This window comes from Belonocnema kinseyi, chromosome 5, assembly GCF_010883055.1.
Source record: "Belonocnema kinseyi isolate 2016_QV_RU_SX_M_011 chromosome 5, B_treatae_v1, whole genome shotgun sequence".
Taxonomy (NCBI): Eukaryota; Metazoa; Arthropoda; class Insecta; order Hymenoptera; family Cynipidae; genus Belonocnema; species Belonocnema kinseyi.
This window is the reverse complement of record NC_046661.1, coordinates 65,878,134-65,900,551: the sequence shown is the minus strand read 5'-3', so window position 1 is coordinate 65,900,551 and position 22,418 is coordinate 65,878,134. Positions and strand designations below refer to the sequence as shown.

At 36.0% G+C, this 22,418-nt stretch overlaps 2 protein-coding genes across 10 annotated transcripts in view; one reads left to right on the top strand and one right to left on the bottom strand.

Annotated features, from left to right (window-relative positions):
• LOC117172966 (ribosome-releasing factor 2, mitochondrial) overlaps positions 1-22,418 on the bottom strand; it is a 93,040-nt gene that overhangs the window by 6,297 nt on the left and 64,325 nt on the right. For 3 of the 9 annotated variants that reach the window (XM_033361294.1, XM_033361291.1, XM_033361295.1), the window contains one exon: positions 18,334-18,777. In XM_033361294.1, the coding sequence (XP_033217185.1) occupies positions 18,680-18,777 (98 nt within the window). In that variant the 3' untranslated portion in view covers positions 18,334-18,679. Of the gene's footprint in view, positions 1-16,895; positions 17,088-18,333; positions 18,778-22,418 lie in introns of those variants that run through there. The other 6 variants (XR_004467082.1, XR_004467081.1, XR_004467084.1 and 3 more) reach the window with 3 other exon arrangements.
• Positions 5,380-5,844, top strand: LOC117173690. The gene has a single exon (XM_033362332.1). It carries the CDS (start codon positions 5,380-5,382, stop codon positions 5,842-5,844), a length of 465 nt encoding a protein of 154 aa, XP_033218223.1.

Below are 22,418 nucleotides of genomic sequence, written 5' to 3'. Positions count from 1 at the left end.
ATAAATTTTCTGTTAAAGTTTAAGAATTTAGTGCACCGATAGTTGAAAAAATTTTTAGATATTAACGCGTTTTATGCCTGAAAAAAAATTTATAAATAAAAAATCAAACATTTTTCACTATTTTTGTATGCAAAAACCGCCATATTTAATTTTAAAGTCAAAATATTCGAACTTTGACGACGCATTTCAATTAAGCTCACCCAAAAACATAAGGAACAGTACTTTTGATTATTTATTCTTTTATTATACCCATAAATTTTGCGGTCAAACTCATGTTATAAAATTGATAGCTTTGGTCGTTAATGGGTTAATCAGACTAGATGGAAAATAATATTTTCAAATTAAAATCAAAATTATTTCTTGAAAAAAGATCCTACTCCTTCTTCACTCCATTGGGAAGCGAACCACAAAACTTCTGATTTTCGGTCAGGTGCTTCTCCAATTAAGCCATTAGAGGGATCAGAATAAGAACTCTTAATTCAAGAAAATAACGCTAATTTTTAGCTAGGTGTTAATGGTACAAGTAATTATTTTAAAATGAATATGTTATATTAGTTTTGTGGTTCGATTCCCAATGGAGTGAAGAAGGAGTAGGATCTTTTTTTCAAAAAATAATTTTAATTTAAATTTAAAAATATTTGTTTCCATCCAGTCTGATTAAGACGTTAAGCATTTTCTGTTATTGAAGATTCTTAACTTGATCGATATTGTGGATTTTCTGCCTTCATGGTTTGGAGGATTGTCTACTGCCGGTAAGGTAAAATTTCGCTGATGATATAACAGATTCATTTTTAAATAATTAGTTTTATACCATTAACACCCAGCTAAAAATCAGCGTTATTTTCTTGAATTAAGAATTCTTATTCTAATCCCTATAATAGCTTAACTGGAAAAGCACCTGACCGCAAATCAGAAGCTTTGGGTTCGATTCCCAATGGACTGAAGATGGAGTAGGATCTTTTTTCCCGGAAATAATGTTAATTTGAAAATATTATTTTCCATCTAGTCTGATTAAGACGTTAAACATTTTCTGTTATTGAAGATTCTTAACTTGATTGATATTGTGTAGATTTTCTGCCTTCATTGCTTGTAGCATTGATTTACTGTCGGTAAGGTTACCATCTCTGATGATATAACAGATTCCTTTAAAAATAATTTCTTTTCAAAAAACTTCTTCTTTGTAATGTTAAAAGTTATTGGCCTATAGCCCGAGCATTAGGCCTATTGCCCTAGCATTAGGTCTAGTGCAGTATTCGGTAAATGCCTACGATATGGACACAGCTCTCTTTTAGGCAGGTTACATGAAACCTGATCAATATTATGGAGTGAAGAAGTAATAGGATCTTTTTTTCAAGAAATAATTTTAATTATAATTTATAGGTTAGGTCAAAATCACTTCTTTTGAAAGTCGATACTCTACTTTCAGTTTTCTTTTTGAAATATACCTTGATTTCAAAGATTTTTTGTTTTAAATATAAATGATTTAAAACATTTTATTTATTTTTCACAAATGTAATTTATACAATCTATAATTTAATATTCTATTATATATATTGAACCAGTAAAACCTCTGACCTTTTTTAAGCTTTTTAAATCTCTTGAAAACTTTTTTTAAACAATTTTGATTGTGATTTTGTAATAAAAGAATAAGTGCTATCCAGTCGCCTGAACAGAAAATTCAAAAATATTTCAAGCAAAAATAGTTAAGACATTTTAAATTTGTAGTCTTCAATACATTGAAAAATTAGAAATTTAAAGCTACTTAAATATGTAAGAATTTTTGAATCGAAAATGTTCGATAATTTTAGATTAAAACATTTCAAATTATCTAGTTACAAATTAAAATCGTATAAAGTTGCAGGATTAGAAATGAACCTGAAAGTAGTAGTATTAAAAATTAGGAGTGTTTTTACAAATTTTATTTATTTTTTGATATTTTGGTATCCCCACAAATTATTTTTTGTAAGAAAATAACGACTGATTTTTGTCAAAATAAAAAAATATGTATTTAAGGTTCGGTCAAGGTCATTTTTGTTCAAAGAGCTTGTTCCTGAATAAATTGACTCTTTTTGTTTTCGATTTCGTTTTGTCACTCATGGATCACATCATGACTGAATGAATTTCTTCGCCCAAAGATACAAACCTAAATTGTACTATAGTCAAAACAACTGGACAAAATTAGACGTAAGCCAAATTTTGTAAAGAAAACAAACGTTGGCCGACCTATAAATATTAATTTTATTTGCCGAAAGATTGAAAAAAATCTCTTCGAAACACTTTTATTTTCTGCTTATTGCGTAAAATGTTTTAGCCTGACTTTACTCACAGGTTCCTGTATACGTTGGCTCACCGCTCTCCCGGTTTCTCCAATATAGGCTTTGCCACAATAAAAAGGGATTTTATATACTCCTGGACCACTTAGGGGTGCCTTTTTGTCTTTAGGGTTATTTAGTAGTTGTCCTATTTTCGCAGGTGGTTTAAATATGGCTTGGATGTTGTGTATGTTGAGAATTCTTCCTATTTGTTCCCATTTAATCCTATTTGTTGTAGGGTAGGGTGGTGGTCATTTCTCTCTTTCTTTCGTAGGTTGTGTTGACTTGTTTTTTTATGTGCATTTTCTTATTGCTTTATAAATTTGTTTGTTTGTGTAATCGGTCTGCATTAGGATTTGGTTAGCGTTTTGTAATTCCTTTTGTAAGTTATCTTTATCTATTATGAAGACAGCTCTGTACACAAGGGAGTTGATGACAGATTGTTTTTACCAACTTTTCTTTCGAAATCGTAACACATTAGGACATGAAGTTTACAGGAAACCCATATACACAAACAGATACCTAAATGCATTTTCCCACCATCATCCATCTCAAAAACAATCTGTCATCAGCTAATACAGAACGATTACGCAAACAAATAAATTGATAAAACAATAAGAAAATGCACTCAAAAAACAAGTCAACACAACCTACGAAAGAAAGAGAGAAAAAAATGACCACCACTCTACCCTACATCCAAGGTGTCATAAAACAAATAGGAAGAATTCTCAACAAACACAACATCCAAACCATATTTAAAACACCTGCGAAAATATGACAACTATTAAATAACCCTAAATACAAAAAGGCACCCCTAAGTGATCCAGGAATATATAATATCCCTTGTTCTTGTAGCAAAGTCTATATTGGAGAAACCGAAAGAGCGGTGAGCCAACGTAAAAAGGAACCTGAGAGTAAAGTCAGGCTTAAACATTTCACGCAATCAGCACTAGCTGAACATCATATCGAAACAGGATATAACATTTTATTTGACAGAACAACAGTCATTACAAAAACACACAACATCTTTCTAAGAAAACATAGAGAAACAATCGAAATCTTAAAACACCCTAATAACACCAATAGGGACAATGGATATAATACCATTCCGATTTGGCTTTTTGCCCGCTCGGATTTTTTAAATAAGAAGACTTGATTGGTCAACCAGGTTCGACCAGTCCACACGATGGGGCGCTCTGGCGAATCACAGGAAACGTAGAGAGTGTACATAAGAACAACATAACCTGATACCTCAGTTTCAGGTCAGCCCTGAAGAAGTGAACTGCAATGTTCACGAAACGTCGGCAAAATTCGTTGTTTGTTACACGAGTGAAACACGAAATATCTCTTGTTATCAACAATGTTTACAAACTTTAAAATTTAAAAAAGTTGTTTCTTTTGTGTAAATATTTGATTATTTCAATTAAAAAAGTATATATTTATTAAAGAAAAAAAAATTTCCAGTACTTTTTTGTCTTGAAATTTCATTATAGTTTTTCTTTTAAATAAGAAATTTGATTTTTAGAGAAAACTTTTTTTTGTAATGAAAAAAATACTATGTACAGAAAATCTGGCTCAAGCTTCAGATCTGAAAAATTGAGTGGTACATGTAAAACCTTCCTAACCTCAAAAAATCTTTCTACTGTTTTACCGTTATATTTTACGAAGAATGAGAAAACCTGAATTCGACTTCGTAGTAGGGCGAGGGCAGCACCTTCCCTGGCGGACCGAAGGAACCGAATGGAGCCTCTACAAAGTACCCGTAAAGACCCTATTGGGTCCCCATTCGGTGCCTTTTTAAAATACTAAAAAAAAAACAGCAAAATCAACTTTTAAATGGTTGAAATTCGGATTCTACGTTAAAATTTGCATTAGAAACTCACGCAGTATCGCAATACTTTTTTTGCAGCGTTAAAAACTTTCAAAAATAAAATACCTGTCATTTACATGGGCCGAAAGTGACTTCAAGTGCACCTTCTTTTAGTAGCAGTTAATAAGCGTTCCGTTGGTAACTTCAAGAATTTTGTCTGGATGCTAGCGCCACGCAGTGTAATCCGCAGACAACAACGCTGTGATGCAAGTGAGAGAGAATTTTATTTTAAAACTTCGAGCGCAACATACTACTTGAGCTATTATGGATGCGCTTGAAGTCACCTTCAGCAGTAGGTAATGATTTATATTTTTTAAAAATTTTTAACGCTGCCCAATGAGGTCTTTAAGGGTACTTTGTAGAGGCTCCATTCGGTTCCTTCGGTCCGCCAGGGTTGATAAGGCAGAAAATGTGATGTCACACACACACACACGCACGCACGCACGCAGTGTTGTACACCCAGACACAACAATTTTTCGGATTCCAAGAGGCATGAATGATGAAAACAGAGCTGCCAGATCGAGCTAGGAATTTACGCCCATCATACCTACCGTTTGGGAACCGCAAAACAGAAGGTGCATGATTGCCACTGTAAGTTCCTGTGTAAGCCGAAAATGCACGACTCGAACATCGGTTTTCTCAGGTTTTCTGCTGCACGATGCTTGCCGATCTAAAAGCTTCGGAAAATTTCGGTGGTCTTCTATTTATATCTTGATCCCCTTTTGTAAGAAATTAAAGAAATTGGCAATTTTAATGTCTCGCGTGATTCTCAATTTCATTCATGTGTTGATTTTGAGGTTATATTTTATCAGGTGTATTCAGGAGTATGTCAATATTATAATTATAAAATATTATATTAATATTGATGAATAGTTGACTAACTTTTAATAGAAATAGTTAAACGAGTATTCAATAAAATACAAAAATGTCCAACTAAAAAAGATCATTTTTCAACGAAACATAGAATAGTTAAATTTGTAATTAAAAAAACTAATTTTTAACCAAAAACAAAACGAATTTTCTACAACAGAAAGAGTAATTTAAAATCTTCGAATTTCTTACTTAACGCCGGAAGAACAAAAATTAGTTATCAGCTGGTTAGAAGAATACCCAGACATTTTCCAATTAAGAGACGAAAAGTTATCTTGTACACATATAGTTCAACACCGAATCACCACCACCGATGATAAGGTTATCATGAAAAAACCGTATCGACATTCAAAGAAAGCAGTTGAACAAGCAGATATCCTTTTAAAGAAACAATATGCAGACGCAATGATCGGAGATTCTGAAACTCATCCAGATGTTAGAGCCAAAACAGCCTTCTCAACGCCCCTAGGCCATTATGAATACCTGAGAACTCCCATGGGTAATAAAAATGCACCAGCAACCTTCCAGAGATTGATGGACAAGGTATTAAAAGGTATGCAGTGTTCGGAAGCATTCGTCCATTTAGACGATATTGTTGTACACTTAGAGATTATTGAGCAACATGACGCTAACATCCGTCTAAATAGACTTGCGGAAACACTCTCAGAAAACCCACTTAATACAGAAGATTATTCCACAGAATCGGAATCAGCAGAAGATTCAGACGTACCAGAGGCACCTGAAGGAAATATCCTGAATCTCCCAGGAGCACCCAGCACTAGTGATCCATGATCAATATTCACCATGTAGAATCTTGCCAATAATCCGTTTACGACAAAAGGACGCTTCTCAAGATATTTAACGCAAAGCAACTACCTCCCAGAGGATAAACAAGTTAAGAAAACCGGACAATCCAAAATCAAGCGGATCTACAGTTACAGGAGAAGCAAAAAGTATCGTAAGACCCACGGCCGATGATAAGCCTTTATTATTAAGAACAGTTCCTTTAAAGCCCAAAAAGAGCAAGCTGTTAAAGAAAACAAGACAAAAACACAAAGCTCGAAATAGGGTGAATGCCATAACCGAAAAAGCAGATTCAGATTAATCTTACGTAGCCAAACCAAGTAGCTCATCCTCCGATAATAACAACTTTGTGGACTCTGGTGAATCAGATGCGCCCGTTTTTAGAAAAAATTATAACGTTATACCAAGCCTGGGAACACTCCAAACTACCGTAAATCCAAGGAACGCTCCTCCAACTACAGGATGTTCAGTCTTGGAGTCCAGCATCAAACAATACTATAGCAGACGTACACGTTGACGGAGGCAGCCACAATCGCCACGCAACTAGCACATAAGCACGGAATAAGTAAGTTACGAATTATTACCGATTCCAGATATTTGATTGAAGGTGAAAAAAACTGGATTAAAACGTGGGAGGCCAACGATTGGAGAAGTAGTGACAATAAACTAACAATAAATCGAATGGAGTTCGAAAAAATGAAAGCCGCTATTGAATACCTCGAACTAATTTGGAACCACGTTCCCAGCTACAAGGGCATTTACGGTAGCGAAATGGCGGATCGACTAGCCCAAGCAGGCATTGATAAAGACATGCCATGGGAACAGAACGGCAATGAAAAACAAGATTTTGCCGGGCAGCCCAGTGAAGTAATCGTTGACGTACAATCGCTAATATCAGATGATGAAGAGAGCGACGAACCCTTGGAAATCAATGAAAAAGGGACAAGTGTTAGTCACCTCACGTGGTAAATTCCAAACCTACTCTATCGTAGCAAAACAACCTCATTCAGATCCAACTGTTTAGACCGAGGTGATTCATGAAATTAAAAACTTACACTTAACCTTGGCAGGCGACAAACAAACAACTTATATGGTTAACTCTGATGACCTATTCGCTAACCTACCACAAAACAAAATGGCCAAACTATTAACCGAAATTTTCCGGGATGGTGATATTACTATCACTGTATGTCACGGAAAACTTGGAAGTACCCCCTCTAGAAAATAGACCCAAAATAATAGCAGAATATCATACTAGTTTGATAGACGGACACATGGGTGACATAAAAACCTATCAACGAATAAGGAAGCACTAAACTTGGCCTGGTATGCGAGAGACGAAATCTGTGAATATATTCGAGGCTGTATAAGTTGCCCTGAAAAAAAAATCGTCAGTCGTACTCGTATACCCATGCTAATAACAGATACTCCCTTGGGACCATTAAAAAAGGTTTCTTTCGCTCTAAAGCACTGAAATTTAGAAACTCGCTGTAAAAACCAGATACAGGCAAAGCTACGATCTAAGGCCGGATGTGATAACAAAGCGCGACCACTAAATGGGAAAATAGGCGATAAGGTTTAGGTTTTATACGATACAAAAGGTGGAAAGTCGGTGGAGAAAATGGTGGAGAACGACAATGGAGAACGTTTCATGAAGCATTCAGATAAGCTCTTGCTGGGTCACTGCTAAAGGATCCAACAAGCCTTCTGCTCAAGTGCTGGAAGAAACGTGAAGTTAAAAACAATGCAATTTTTAATCAATTGCACAAACAGTTGAAATCTAGTTAAATAATAATAAAGCTAAATAAAATAACTGAAGATCCTTAAATTCCATAAAGCATTCGATTATGATGGTGTGCGTTCGACTTCTCCATCGCAGATAAACAAATTAACTCGCGTCAAATTCCAGGTTAAGGATGACAGAATTCAACAAGTGGAAGTTACTGGTTCTGATCACTCTATGCTCACTACGGCAGCGCAAGGCCACAGGTACTTATATCAAGATGTCGATCTCAATTATTACAGGAATATATTACGAAAAATATGGAAAAATATGGAAAAACGAGTTGAAACAAGAAGTCCAGGAATTGAGCTACCAAACAAACAAAACGACCTCTAAAATACCTGAAAGAATGCGAACGCACCGTCACATGCCCCTGCTAAGATTCTTAAGAGGCATTATAGGACTGGGATATTAACCTATGACGATGGTTAACAGACCGAAAGAGAAATCATCGACCTCAACAACGACATAACTAATATGTCTCACCTCGGGGAAAAAACACATTATTAGAGCCCAGTTGGACAAGATACATGATGATGCTGAAAATATCGAAAAAAAGAGAAGCGCAGCGTAATAACAGCTGCCAAGCAAGAATACCAACACTCACTGTCTACTATGTTACACACAATTGAAGCCAGAATAGAAAATTACCTCCGATCGGGAGACTAGACGGTCTCCCGATCGGAGGAGATTAGAATGAGATCTTAGGAACATACAAAACCATGCTCCCAAATACGAATTCCTAATTCCAGGACCAAAAGTGAGCGTGGAAAATTTGATCCAGATAGCATCCACTATATAAATATACGATAATGGCATTCTTAAAGTCCTGTTAGACTTCCCTTTATTAAATAGGGCAGATTATTTCATGTACCAGTTGAATCCATTACCGGATATCCAGCCTATCTTGAAAAATGGATCAGGTCGAACATATGTTCGTCCAGAATAGCCCTAAATTGCCATGGAGCAGTCCCAAATAACGTACCTTTTAATTACCCAAACGATAGAGAGTTCTGCAAAAAGCAACCGCACCATTTGCTCTGTCTAGACAACCTTCCCATATATGAGAGTTCAAAATTCATTTCATGCGAAATGGAGTTATTACAACATCCAACCATGGAATCCCATAAATGTTTCGGCGTACAGATTTTATATCAAACATTATTAAACATCAAACATTATTAAACATCAAACATTATTAAACATCAAACATTATTTTAAAAGCATCAACGCTATAAACAGTTGGATTTACTCACTCTTGGTGGAAGTTTCTGCTGAAATTTTATGCCCATCTCAATCACCAACCAAAATAAAACTGCCCGGAATCGGATTGATTCAAATATCCCCTGGATGCCGACTACAGACAAATGATCTAAGTTTACCTGGACAAGATCCACAACTGACAACTACTATGGTAATAAATGAAAATGGCCTTGGACCAAGTGGCACAACAGTTTTTCGAAATGAACCTGGAACATCAAATTAGAAGAAAATAAAAAAACCTGATCCATGGTGTGTATGCTAGCATACTTATCCTTGGCTTCGGATTCCGAACGTACATAATTCGCTTGCACATCCTTCTAGGAGTAATAATACTCGCTAAGCACTTCCGTAAGGAAAAACGCAACTCCATGGACATTACAATGGAAAGCGGAAAAGGATCCGCACAGACGCAGACCGACGATCTTTATACACCAACGGAAAATGAGAGACCATCAACCGTACCTAGAAGAAATCTAATCGATTCCACAGTGTAAAGGGAAAAGGGGATCTTCTTTCAGAGTGAACATTTTTTGTAATTCAGCAAATAATATAAAAACTTTTATAACTAAGTGCCATGAATAGTATACACAAAAGTAATGTAGGTGTTATACGTCATAGGAAGCATGATTCGAAAATTAAGAAATATAACTAAGAAGCCCCACTCGATATTTACATCCGAGTGACATAAGATGATAATAAGGGATCAAACATTGTTTCCCATGTCGCTAACGTGGCCATCAGGGACGGCGATCATAGGTATAGGGTAGTTTGATAGTTACATAGTAGGGAGAAGGTAGATATTACTAAACTCTTGCTACAGAGTTACACGGCCCTCGGAATTTCATAATAAAAAATAACGAGGACCAAGTTAAATTAATATAAATTATATTGTTTAGTAACCGACTTGGAACTTGGAGTTTCACATGCACATAATAATTGAAACTACTTAATGTAAAACTGCATACGTATAAGAGTAGTTTCGAGCTTTTATGGCACGAGATACTTAAAAAATTACTCAAGTCATCCTTCCGTTTTTCCACATCCTTTACATAAAAATCAAAGTAGCCACGACATTAAGCTTGTTAACTATCCCACTTATAAATTATTTTATTGATCAATAAAAACTCAGATTAATTAAAAGCATAAGACCAATGCAAATGGGTCATGGAATGCCGTGTAGCTATAATAAAAGTTCAGACTACGACTTATTAATTTTTAATGTAGAAAATTAAACTTGTTTTACACAAATTACGGGAGATCGAAATTTGCAAGGACGTACGGCGACGACAAGTAATACGAATCTCAAAAATCTTTCAAAAATCTTTACTGTCATTTAAAAAATATATTAGCAGAAATATAAGTACCCTATGACTTTCTACTATACAGAATTATCAGGATAAAACTAACAATTTTATCGCGTATTTTTTATAGTTTGCTCGATTATAATCAGAGAATTTTTTATGTAGGATTTCCTAACTAACACACTTCGTGTTAGATAACTATATAAGTTAAATTATAGATAACTTAAAGTCGAATAGCCGACTGACCGTTCGTTATCATATTTCATCTTCCACTATTCGAACGTGAGCAGGTGTAGGTATACAGTCAGCTATTAAGCCTTTTCCATGAAGAGGAGTAATGCTGGCAGCGTAGAAGTTCAACAAGTAATCTTAGAGTTTATTCGTCCACTCAATGTGGGCGTTTCTTCAGTTCGCCGCTATTGTTGTGCCCAGGAGCAGCTAGGGAAAGGTTCTTTTATCCTTTTAGAGCCGTGCATGCAATGATAAGTTTGCATACGCTGAGAGGTCCCCCGTAACCCAGAGTCACCCTTAAAGACACATCACCCAGGTGCCATTCCGCTTTCGACGCGGCTGTTATATCTCCTCTAGGGATTATTCCTTCGGGGACCACCCCGGATAATTGTTCGCAACTGTCTATTAATCATTATCACCATGTTCAGCAGAAGCCCTTGGCATAGGTGCCCTACACATATTATAACTCGAGTTTTATTATTTATTTTGTTTTATTCAATTGTATTTCAATTTACCTTTAACCTGGACTCGTGAATGAGTCAAGAAATTGCCTGGAGGACGCCGGATTTGTTTAATTAAGCTAACAAACCATTAACAATTTTAAACATAATTCTCTGCGATTCAATTTCCCGACAGCTCTGATAGAGAGGTGAGTAAGTCGTAACGCAAAAAGAGAGGATAAGTCAAGGAAAGTTACACCAAGTTTCAAATGATAATCTTATAATTAATTCGACTTTCAAGAGTCCTAAGGCCTTTGCCCCACTCAATTGAATGCGACTAGAACGGATGACGCGATTTAAACGACAAATGCTTAGTTCGAGGGAAAAGTCCAAGTGACTACTCAAACGGAAATTATACAATTGATCGAAATCTAGGATCCTGCATCATGCGAATGGGGTTCATGCTGACCCAGCAAAATAACGGTATTTAATGCATTTACATTCACTACTCTCATGTGAAAGTCGAGGCACCACTTGTGTCAGAAAACTGGAACTAAAGAGAGGGAGAGAAACAACCTAGGAGTGAAAAAGTTGCCAGTTCGGTTCCACGTAGCGTGATGGTGTACAGTCGAGGTCCAAGTTTCGCGGCCCGGCATCGCATCAGGATGTTTGTTTTCGGCGAGTCGCCTCGCCTCTCACTATCGAGATGCTGGTTTTCGGTGAGTCCCCTTTCCTCTCCCAATCGAGATTTTTGTTCTCGATTAAAATTTTAGTTTTAAGTGCTCAAAATGGTGTCCTTCGACATCGATGTGATTAAATTAAGAAAATACTTCTATTCAAAAATAGTTACTTCTTTAAAATATAAATCCTCTCACATGTTAAGAGAAATTATAACAAAAGAAAATAAAGATTGATAAGTAATCACTAGAATGAATTCTTGAAATGATATCAATTAAATAAACCTAATAACCTACTCTCCAATATTTAACAGTTCAATTCAGCTGTTCAATGTGACTTGAAACATCACATAGCGATACAATAAGATAAAAGAGCAACTTCCGCTATATAAAAAATTTAAAGAGAATTACTAATTGGAGGGTTCCATATCCGTGAATTGTGCTCACAAATATTTATTCTCGGCGAAAATCGACTTGAAACTACTGAAAAATGACTTATAAATACGACAGAATAGTGCGATTGAGAATCTGCTATTAGCTCTAATGATAGGAGCAACTTCTTCCCCTTCTTCACCTTGTGCGTCCTCAGTTTCGGTTTCGTTTCGGTTTTGTCCCGGTTGACCCATGATCTTCCACGGCGGGCAGTTTTATTTCGTGTGGGGACATAGGATCGGCGCGCGAGGTAGGTTCTTTTTGGAGGTCTATTTTGCCTCTTGAGTTCTGGTCCAGGCTTGTGAACTCCTGGATGACCTGCTTGTCCTTGGCGGGTTGATGAGTTCTTCGCCCTGCCCTCTTCAGGAGTCATCGACTCCAGGAACTTCGGGATCCTCTGTCGCGTCCCAATTGGAACGAAAGAGAGGCCCATTCATCGCGGATTCATCGAAGGGCCATTAATACTTGAGATCGTTTACGTGAAGCCTGCCTTTATTTTTTGTCTTACTCTTTATTACAAACACAACCGGAGATATCAAAACGTTCAAAACGACGGTCCAGGCGGACCGCCTCACTTTGGAGCCAATTTCTTTCTAATTAAGTCTGGCGCGGAAGATAAAACATGTGTCTTACGCCATACGCAATCCCCGAATTTATAACGGATATCTCGTCTCCTACGATTATAATATTTGCCTGACGATCTGACGCTATTTCTAAGTGATGGACAAAAAAAAACAGGCAAATGCGAGTAGTATCTAGTTCTATCTTCCCACTCTTCCGTGGGTAATTGTATAATTTCTAATATCCCCTCTGTCTTTTTAACGAACTACCCATCCTCGGCTCTTGTCTAAAATTCAAGAGCGCTGGCGACTCACGTATTAAATTATGTATAGTAGTGTTTTAAGCAAACCGAAAATCTGGGACATTTTTATCCCAATATCGATTGATATAAGCTTATTGATAAACTCAGTGTCTTTGTCTGTGAAGAGACCTCAGGCATTCCCCACCTAAAAACGACACAAACTTCCAAGGCTTTCTGTACATTCGCACCATCAGCTTTTAGCACCACTTTCAATTCAAAAAAAGGCATTGTCATTTTTTTGACATTCTTGACCCGCCTGAGATACCAGGGATCGTCTGTCTCAGTTGCATACCATTTATTTTTCAGATCAGTGTCAAACACTCTTGTTCGGTAACCGTGAAATTTCTCACAGCGGTAGTCATTGTTCGGCTGGCACAAGCGATCACTCGTTCAGCGCCATCTATAAACTGATTCAAAAGCCATCTATAAACTGATTCAAAACGGCCACTAGTCCAATTCTTCTCACATCTGTCTGTAAAATAAAGGTAGAGTAAAGTCTGGTCGTGATAACATCGGAGCAGGGGTAAAATCTACTTTTAACAGTTTGTAGACATCTACTATTCTTCACCCCATACTAATCTTAGGAACATAGGATAAGAATCCTGTTTCGCAACAGCATTCAGCCTTATAAAAACAAGGCATAGTATAAATTCATTATCGGACTTTTTAGCAGAACTTCTATGAGCTTCTAACGCCTTAAGAGATTACTTCCGATAATAGTTCTTAAATGGAGGATGACCTTGTACGTAGATCTCATGTGAAACTAAAACCCGGTAATAATTACCTGAGGCCGTCACATTTTATTGGGGATTGAATTGGTTTTTTACTAGCACAACCGTAAAACGGCGAAGGATCTAGACGTACTTACACACTCTTACTACTTTGAGATGGCAATTTACCAAAAGTTAAACAACTAATGTTCCCACTCTTTGGTAAACTATTCCCTAATCTTTAAAAAATAACATCTTTATCTTGTGACTGTTAATTAGGATTACTCTGCGGATTAGAAACTCTTGATACAAGCAAGGAACTTTGATGTACTGTCTGAATATTCATAGGCATACTGTAACCTATCGGGTTCGGAAATATCGGCGTTATAGGAATTAAAAAAAAAACTGAAAAGGTAACCTCACGGCATATATCTCAACAATGACTAAGGGTAGCAGAACGATAATCCGGATGGAAAATCCGAATGTGCACAGGTATTGATGGCTTGACTTTTCTAAGACGTTTGTTTCCGCCTATTTTTATTGCGGTTCTGGTTACGGCTCTTAGTGACATTAACACCCTGAAGATTGTGTGGGTCAAAAAAGCTATTGAGAATGCTTGGGTAACTGGATCAAGGAGAGTTGCTGTTGACTCGCTAGTGATTGCAGCTACTGATCTAACCAGCGATTGGTTAGCTATATAAGCCAATTCTTGCAGTAAATTATTTCCAAGAGGGGGTGGGATGTAATAATATATAATATTGGTAATAATATTGGTGACTAGAAAAAATTGAACAAAGATCAAATATTTTGTAAATAAACTGTTATGCATTCGTCCGGTTCCTGAGTCCGTCGTCTAGCCTCATGCTTGAGTTTAATTTGAAGTGCACTTCTTTTTATGCATATATAATCATATAATATTACATATAATCACCACCTTATATCATCGTGGGTAAAGAGACTGGGCAACGCCACAAGTATCTATCAGTCAAACCACTACCCAATCGGTAATGTCCAAGCCCTTTAAAAATTTCTTCCGCGTTATTGTCTCTTGCTCCACTGAAAGAAAGTTTCCATTCACGGACCACTTTCATAAACATTCGGACCGCGAATACCCATCTAAATAAAACTTATGGTTTGGTGGGTAAAAACATTGAAAGGCTTGGTTTGGTGCAGTTCAAGGAGTGTTTTCGGATGGTGCCTCCCTCTTCTGAAAACGGTACAAGTAACCAATGGTCGGGAAGGACTATTGGTATTTACTAACAATTTTTCTTGTTCAGATAGTAGCTTAGGATACGAACTAACTGAAGAGACTTATGGAACATTTAGTCCAGGGTTGGGTAAATCGAATTCGATCAAACTGTGGGAATATTGTTTCTCTGGCATGTTAAAGGGAAAACTGGTAGTACCACTAGCCCTAGTGTTTATACTTACAAAATCTGCGGGATGTAAATTAGACCTGCTAACAGATATTTGAGGGATTGCGGGTTTGATGTCTCTGAGGATATCCCATACTAACCTAAGATTCAGTGAAATTCAACGACGCAGTATTTATGGTCGTGGGTACCATCAGACTGAGACTCTGCACCGTCTCGTTCATGAATGCTCCTATGGGCCTTTTAGTTTGAAAGGAAAATGTTGGCCAACTCCCAGATGAAACTCCCATAGTAGATGGTAAAGTTACATCCAACCGTGGAAAAACATGACCCACAAGGCGATAAACGCATTTGTCTGAATTTCCCTTTGTACCCAACCCAAAGCTTTCCAAGAAATGATTGATTTCAGTCTTCGAAAGCACTTACCCAAGCCCCGACTCAATCGGTTGTATCTGCAAAAACTTGCGACAAATCAACATCAGAATCCTCCATTTTATTAATCCCTTCATGGCCAGGCGAAAAAAAAAACGCTTCGCTGATATCAAATGTGATATTGGATTTTTAAAATTCAAAATGGCAGAGCCAATATGCGACGGACATGAAACAGAAAATATGTTTGGATGTGAATAAAATTCGTGGTATTTAGATTTTAGGGCTCGCTAAATTAAAATGTGATGTTAGATTTTCCAAACTCAAAATGGCGGATACAATGTGGCTGACATAAAATATTAAAAATGTTTGGATCTGGATATAATTGGCGATACATAGGTTCTGAATTTTTAATTTTCAAAGTCAGGTTTAAAATCATCAACCCCAAGCTTGTAAGTAACATTAATTTCATTAAGGTCCAAAGATTTTAAATAATTCATGTCCATTATATTGGATCCGATATTTTGAATTTCAAAAATCCAACATCAAATTTGATAGCAGTGACCCCAAAAACCTGATAATGTCCAATTTTATCAAGGTCCAAACTTTTAAAATATTTTATGTCTGTCATGTTGGATCCGCCATTTTGAATGTTGAAAGTAACATCATATTTGAATTCAACAGCCCCAAAAACTTTATTATTACTAATTTGTAAAATTGCAGCGTATTGTGCTAGAAACTATTTGACCTATGTTATACGCCGCAAAGATAAATAGAGGAATGCATTCACATGAGACGGTGAATTTACAAATAACATTGCATTTACCATTTTTCTGTGCGATTTAAATTGACGGAATGTAGAAGTGCTTGACAGAGAGCGAAAATCCATGCAGTATGTTATTGCCACTTGCGGAGACTCGCTTCGGGTTCGAACGACAGATCGCGGAAAACCCCGATGTCGCGAGCAGTCGATTTTCGAGCGACCAGCAGCAAGCAAGCAGACACGCGCTTAGCCTATATAGGGTAGCCTATATAGGGTCCTATACAAGAACCGATTTAGGATCCTATGTCATTTCCTATAGGCGGCAACTATATGTGAAATATATAAATTCCTATTTAAGATCATAAGTAGCTTCCTACATAGTATATAGGTACCTATATAGGAATTCGCAGTAGGAAGGCCCCACACTGAGTGCCATTTCGACGTCCTAGAAACTTTAGCAAGAAAGAGACCAAACCATTATCTGGTGCTTGGCGTCAGACGCCTATCGAGACGCCGCTGGGTGAATTATAAAATATAAATCTTAATGCTTGACCAGAAATTCAATCATTATTTTATGTTACAAATTTGAAAGATCTTTTTTAAATAAATTAAATCTTGAAGTTAAAAGAAGATTTAATTTCCGATTGGCTCGCAGGAGAAGGGATTCTGTGGAGGCGAATACTGAACAATAACATCATTTAACATTTCCCTTTGCAAACATTTATCATTGAATTATTTATTAACTATAAATCAAAGAAATATAAATTAATAGAACTGCAAATACTTTATATTAAAGAAAAGTAATGGTAGGGAAAAAGATAAGATATGCATTTACCTGAGTTTATGCTTTTCCCACAAAAAATGGTTTGATCTTTAATCATCTGTTTAATCAATTCTTCTTTCTCCAAAAGATACCCAACAACTCTTGTCCAAGAATTTCACTCGCAATCTGACCGTTCCGTCTCTCCAAAGCGTCCTCATGTTTTTACTAATTGCAAAGTCCACCAGGAAGACATAGACGCGCCACCTGTCGTCAAGACTATTGGAAATCATGGTGCTTGGGTGATAAAGCATGTAGCTGCCCGAGAAAGTGACTTGAGTACTGGCAAGTTTTTGTTAATGGTGAGAGATTGTTAATAAGTGGAGTTATCAATCTGTACTATAAGGAGTTGAGTGGAAATCGCGTAAGGCAGAGATTGAGTAGAGTGGACTTGGAAATCTTCGTTGCAGGTTAGGTATCCCTTGGAGCCAGGGCCCCCACATCCCGACAAGGGCACCCTGGCCGCAACATTTTGAGGGTCCCTACCTCCCCATACTAATTGAAAGAGCAAAACTAAAGGAGTGCAAATGTTTGCTCTCTCTCTCCCTCGCTCTATCTCATTCTCCTCTCTTATGTGATCCAATTCAGAAAATACTTTAAAAAAATAATTCCTTCGTTAAATGCAAAGCCTATCACATGTTAAGAGAAATTCTAATAAAATAAAGATTGATAAGTAATCACAACATTAAATTCTCAAGATGACACCAATTACATGAACGATTGAATAAGCATAATACAACTTAACCTAATTGAACAGAATTGTAAAGTGAGTAAGATACAAACAAAATGTGAGAACAACGTGTGACCAAGTTAGAGATTGGTTCAAAGTAAGGTAATATATGTAATATAGACGCAATATTATTTTTATATAATAATACTAGTATCTCTCTCTGACATTACTTACATAAAATTTAGTCGACATTATATTAGGATATACCACGAAAAATGTTTAAAATTTATTTTTTTCATTAAATTATTATTTAAAATATGGTTCATTCAAGAAATATTTTCTGAAAATCTTCTCTAATTCAACTTGTTAGAAAAGGGTTAACTTATTATAATAATGATAGACTTAATTTCGAATATTTTATATGAAAACGATTTTTTATTTTGTATTTTTATTAAAATTAGATTAGTTTGCGAAAAAAGTAGACAAAAGTTTCTTTCAATAAAATGAAACTTTTTTTAAAACAAAATTTTTTTTTATCATCATATAACTTTTGAAGAAAATCCATTTATATAATATTTTGACTTTGCTTTTGATGGTACGCACATGATTTTTGAGACACATAATTTTTCTTGCTGGGATATTTTTTGGCCACCAAAATCCATAAAAAATAGCAAAAAATCTAGTTTTATTTTAATGTGTGCCATTTTTACAGCTGCAGCTGGAGTGGACATTGTAGCTAAATTTTTGTGGAAGACATTTTAGCCTTAAATTGGACATAATAGTCGATTCTGCGTATTTTTTTATTAACATTACCTAAAAATACACGGGGATAACTATTTTGCATATTCGAGAAATCTGCGTACGAACACCACTGATTACGCGAGCGCGTCAATTTCAGTGCGAAATTTGAAAGACAGGAAAAACTCTTGTTCAAGATCTTCTGGAGCGAGTGTCTGCAGGTAAGCGCGCTATTTTATATTTTAAATATATGAAACAATTTTATTTACATAATGTGTACAGGTTAAATAAATTTTGTATATTAAAATTTAAAGAAATACCTATTATTCAAAAGCCAGTAACTTTTTTAATGGTTTCTTGTTCTACGTGACTGTCCATCGATTGGTAGTGACTAAATTCCATCGTAAAAGCACCATTTCCAGACGTAATTATCCTCAACACAGTTGAATATCCGATCAATTCTGCCAATGGAATTAGGGCATGAATTACCTACAACAATTTTTACATTATTATTACTTCCTTAATGATGCTCAGTACAGGGGAATCTACAGCAGCTAACTCTTTTTTGGAATTACCCACAACTTTGATTAAGCGACTTATCAGTTCCAAATATTCAAGTAGGACATACTAGCTCCACGGCAACCGGCTTTATCTCTAATTGTTTTTATGTATGAAGAACTCTTTAAACTTCTTATAGATGGCGCGTTACGTCCCTTTTTCAGCCATGTACTTACAGATATCAGCCTTTACAGTTTATCCATGGAGAATAGGCATAATGAGCCCAAAGTCCTGTACATTGACTTCACCAAAAACGAGCATTTTTCTGTGAGATGTACAGTAACGCATCGAAATGCTAGATCACAGCGCTTCGGTAAAATAGAACTTTTACGATTCGAAATACTCGACGCGCTTCGTTTAAATAACGATCAGCTGCGATTTTAATCATGCGAAAACGGATCAATTACACGTATGAAATGCTCACATTGAAGTAGCAAACGGAGCTAATTCGGGCAAAGCGAAACCCGACCCATTCAATGTTTTCATACGCGAAATCTCGGCGTCTACACAGCAGTGCGTCGATGTAGACATACTCGCTATGCTTCGCTCCGTTCAACTATGCTGGTTCGAATGACGACGAACAGCGAGAATCGAACCAATCTGTAACGTAGGGGCTTCGCGTGAGCAGCGCGCTGAGTTAAGGCGCCGGACAATACGTGTTGGGAAAAATTAAACAATAATTATTTAAATATCAAATCTCGCGTACTCTCAAATTTAAACTGTACACGTAACTAATTAAAGTAACAAACATCGTTCATACAATAAAGTGCGAGAGTTAAGGATGATGAACGGTCAAAGTTACGATTATGCTGTATTGAGATAGTTGCAGATATAGAACACTATGGGATCAATCAAGTAACGCCAGCTGATCGAATGAAGTAAGATTTAGATTGTTCGCAATGTAAAATGCATGCCGATTGTTAATCTAACTCATATGTCCGACAACTACGCAACTTATCGCGTACCAGTATCAGTACATGATATTTTTCAAACATAGATTACAATAATTATATACTTACAGCATAAACAAAATTTAATTGTTGCATTGTTATAAAATTCGTTTTGCGGTAAAATATACAAACACGCGCGTCTAAATTTTTGAAAGTAAAATTCATTAATTTTTAAAAATAACCATTTTGAGCTTGCACTTTTGATCCGCTAGTCACTTCTATAGTAAAATGTTACTAGATGGTAAATATCCATTTAATTGTATCGACTAATTGTAAAAACCTGTTATAAACGTTCCTCAAACCAGAATTATTATTAAAAAAATCAGTTTCATTAATTTTTACCAAAAGTTTTTTTTTAATCTATTTTTTGTAAACATTATTTCTTTTTGGTAACATTATTAGTTACAAATGGTGTTTTGACGACCCGCATGCGCAGGATCGTGCACCGGGTAATTTAATACGTATTCTACAAGAACTTCTTCAAAATTCAAATTTTTCAACACGCTAAATAACTCTTAATGGTGAGTCGATGACCCGGGTGAGCCTGATCGTGCACCAGGTCCTCTCAAACATCATCTACGAGAACTTTTAAAAAATTTAAATTTTGTCAATAACCATAACAACTACAATTGATGAGATGACGACCCTGATACGCAGGATCGTGCATCAGGTAGTTTAACACGTATTCTACAAGAACTTTTTTAAAATTGGTTAGTGACAAAATGTAAATTTCGACTCACCATTGAGAGTCATTTTGGATATTGGAAAAATTTTAATTTTGAAAAAGTTCTTGTAGAATACGTATTAAATTAGCTGGTGCACGATCCTGCACACCTGGGTCGTCGTCTCATTATTTGTAGTTGTTTTGGTTATAGACAAAATTTAAATTTCAAAAAATTTCTCGTAGATGACCTTCTAAATGACCTGGTGCGCGATCCGGCGCACCCAGGTCGTCGACTCACTATTGAGAGCTATTTTGGGTGTTGGAAAATTTTGAATTTTGAAAAATCTCTTGTAGAATACGTATTACATTTCCTGGTGCATGATCCTGCGCACCCGTTCGTCAAAACACAATTTATAACTAATATAAAAGACAACTTTTAGTATGAATTAATGATAATGATTTTTTTGTGATAATAATTTTGGATTAAGGAACGTTTATAATACGTTTTTACGATGAGTCGATACAATTAAATGGAGGTTTGCTATGTAGTAACATTTTGCTATAAAAATTACTACAGCGGATTAAATGTGCAAGCTCAAAATTGTTATTTTTAAAAATTGATGAATTTTACTTTAAAAAATGTAGACGCACGTGTTTGTATATTTTACCGCAAAACAAATTTCATAACAATATGACAATTAAAAAGTAAAACGAATCAATTTTGTTTATACTATAAGTATATAATTAATATAATCTATATTTGCAACTGATCACGTACTGATACTGGTACGCGATAAGTTGCGTAGTTGTATGACATACAAAGTTAGATTAACAATCGGCTTGCATTTTACATTGCGAACAATCTAAATCTTACTTCATTCGATTAGCTGGCATTCCTTGATTGATCCGATAGTGTTCTATATCGGCAACTATCTCAATACAGCATTATCGTAACTTTGACGGTTCATCATCCTTAACTCTCACACTTTATTGTATGAACGATGTTTGTTACTTTAATTATTTACGTGCACCGTTTAAATTTGACAGCACGCGAGATTTGATATTTAAATCATTATTTAGTTTTAACTAACACATATTGTCCGGCGCCTCAACTCAGCGAACTGCTGACGCGAAGCTCCTACGTTACAGATTCGGTCGATTCTCGCTGTTCGTCGTCAATCGAAATAGCGGAGTTGAAAGGAGCGAACCATAGCGAGTATATCTATATCGACGCATTGCTGTTTAGACGCCGAGATTTCGCGTATGAAAACATTGAATGGGTCGGGTTTCGCTTTGCCCGAATTAACACCGTTTGATACTTCAATGTGAGTATTTCATACGTGTAACTGATCCGTTTTCGCATGATTAAAATCGCAGCTGATCGTTATTTAAACGAAGCGCGTCGAGTGTTTTGAATCGTTAAAGTTTTATTTTACCGAAGCGCTGTGATTCAAATTTCGTTGCGTACCCGATACAAAAGTTGAACAGTGTATGTTTCGATGCTTTAGAACAACTGATATTCAACTGATGAAGTTTGCAAGCTCTACATGAAGAACTGCTCCATGCCAATACTTACTTAATCGATGTAGTTCGGTATTGCTATAGCGTCGGTTCTATTCTCGTACCGATAAAATTACAAATTAGATGAAGAGATCCAGTTCGACTTCTTTACCTACAGAATTCTAATTTATGCGAAGCCTATTAGTCCAAAGTATTATTGAACTAATATAGTTGCATATTTTTCGGTGTACGGATGGCCGCCGTCATGATTTCGTGTAAATATAATATAAATATATAATATAAAAACTGCTACATTTAAGTGAAAGTTTAGTACCAGTTCTGTGATGCGCAAGCATACAAAATTTGAAACTGGTAAGTTATATACTTATTTTTCATATCACCATATAATGTAACTTACCTTGTTCATTGTAGGATCACAACGATCAAATGTTTCGCGA

Excerpts from the sequence above, each read along its gene's own strand:
- LOC117173690 (XM_033362332.1), top strand. The coding sequence starts at position 5,380 with ATGAAAAAACCGTATCGACATTCAAAGAAAGCAGTTGAACAAGCAGAT.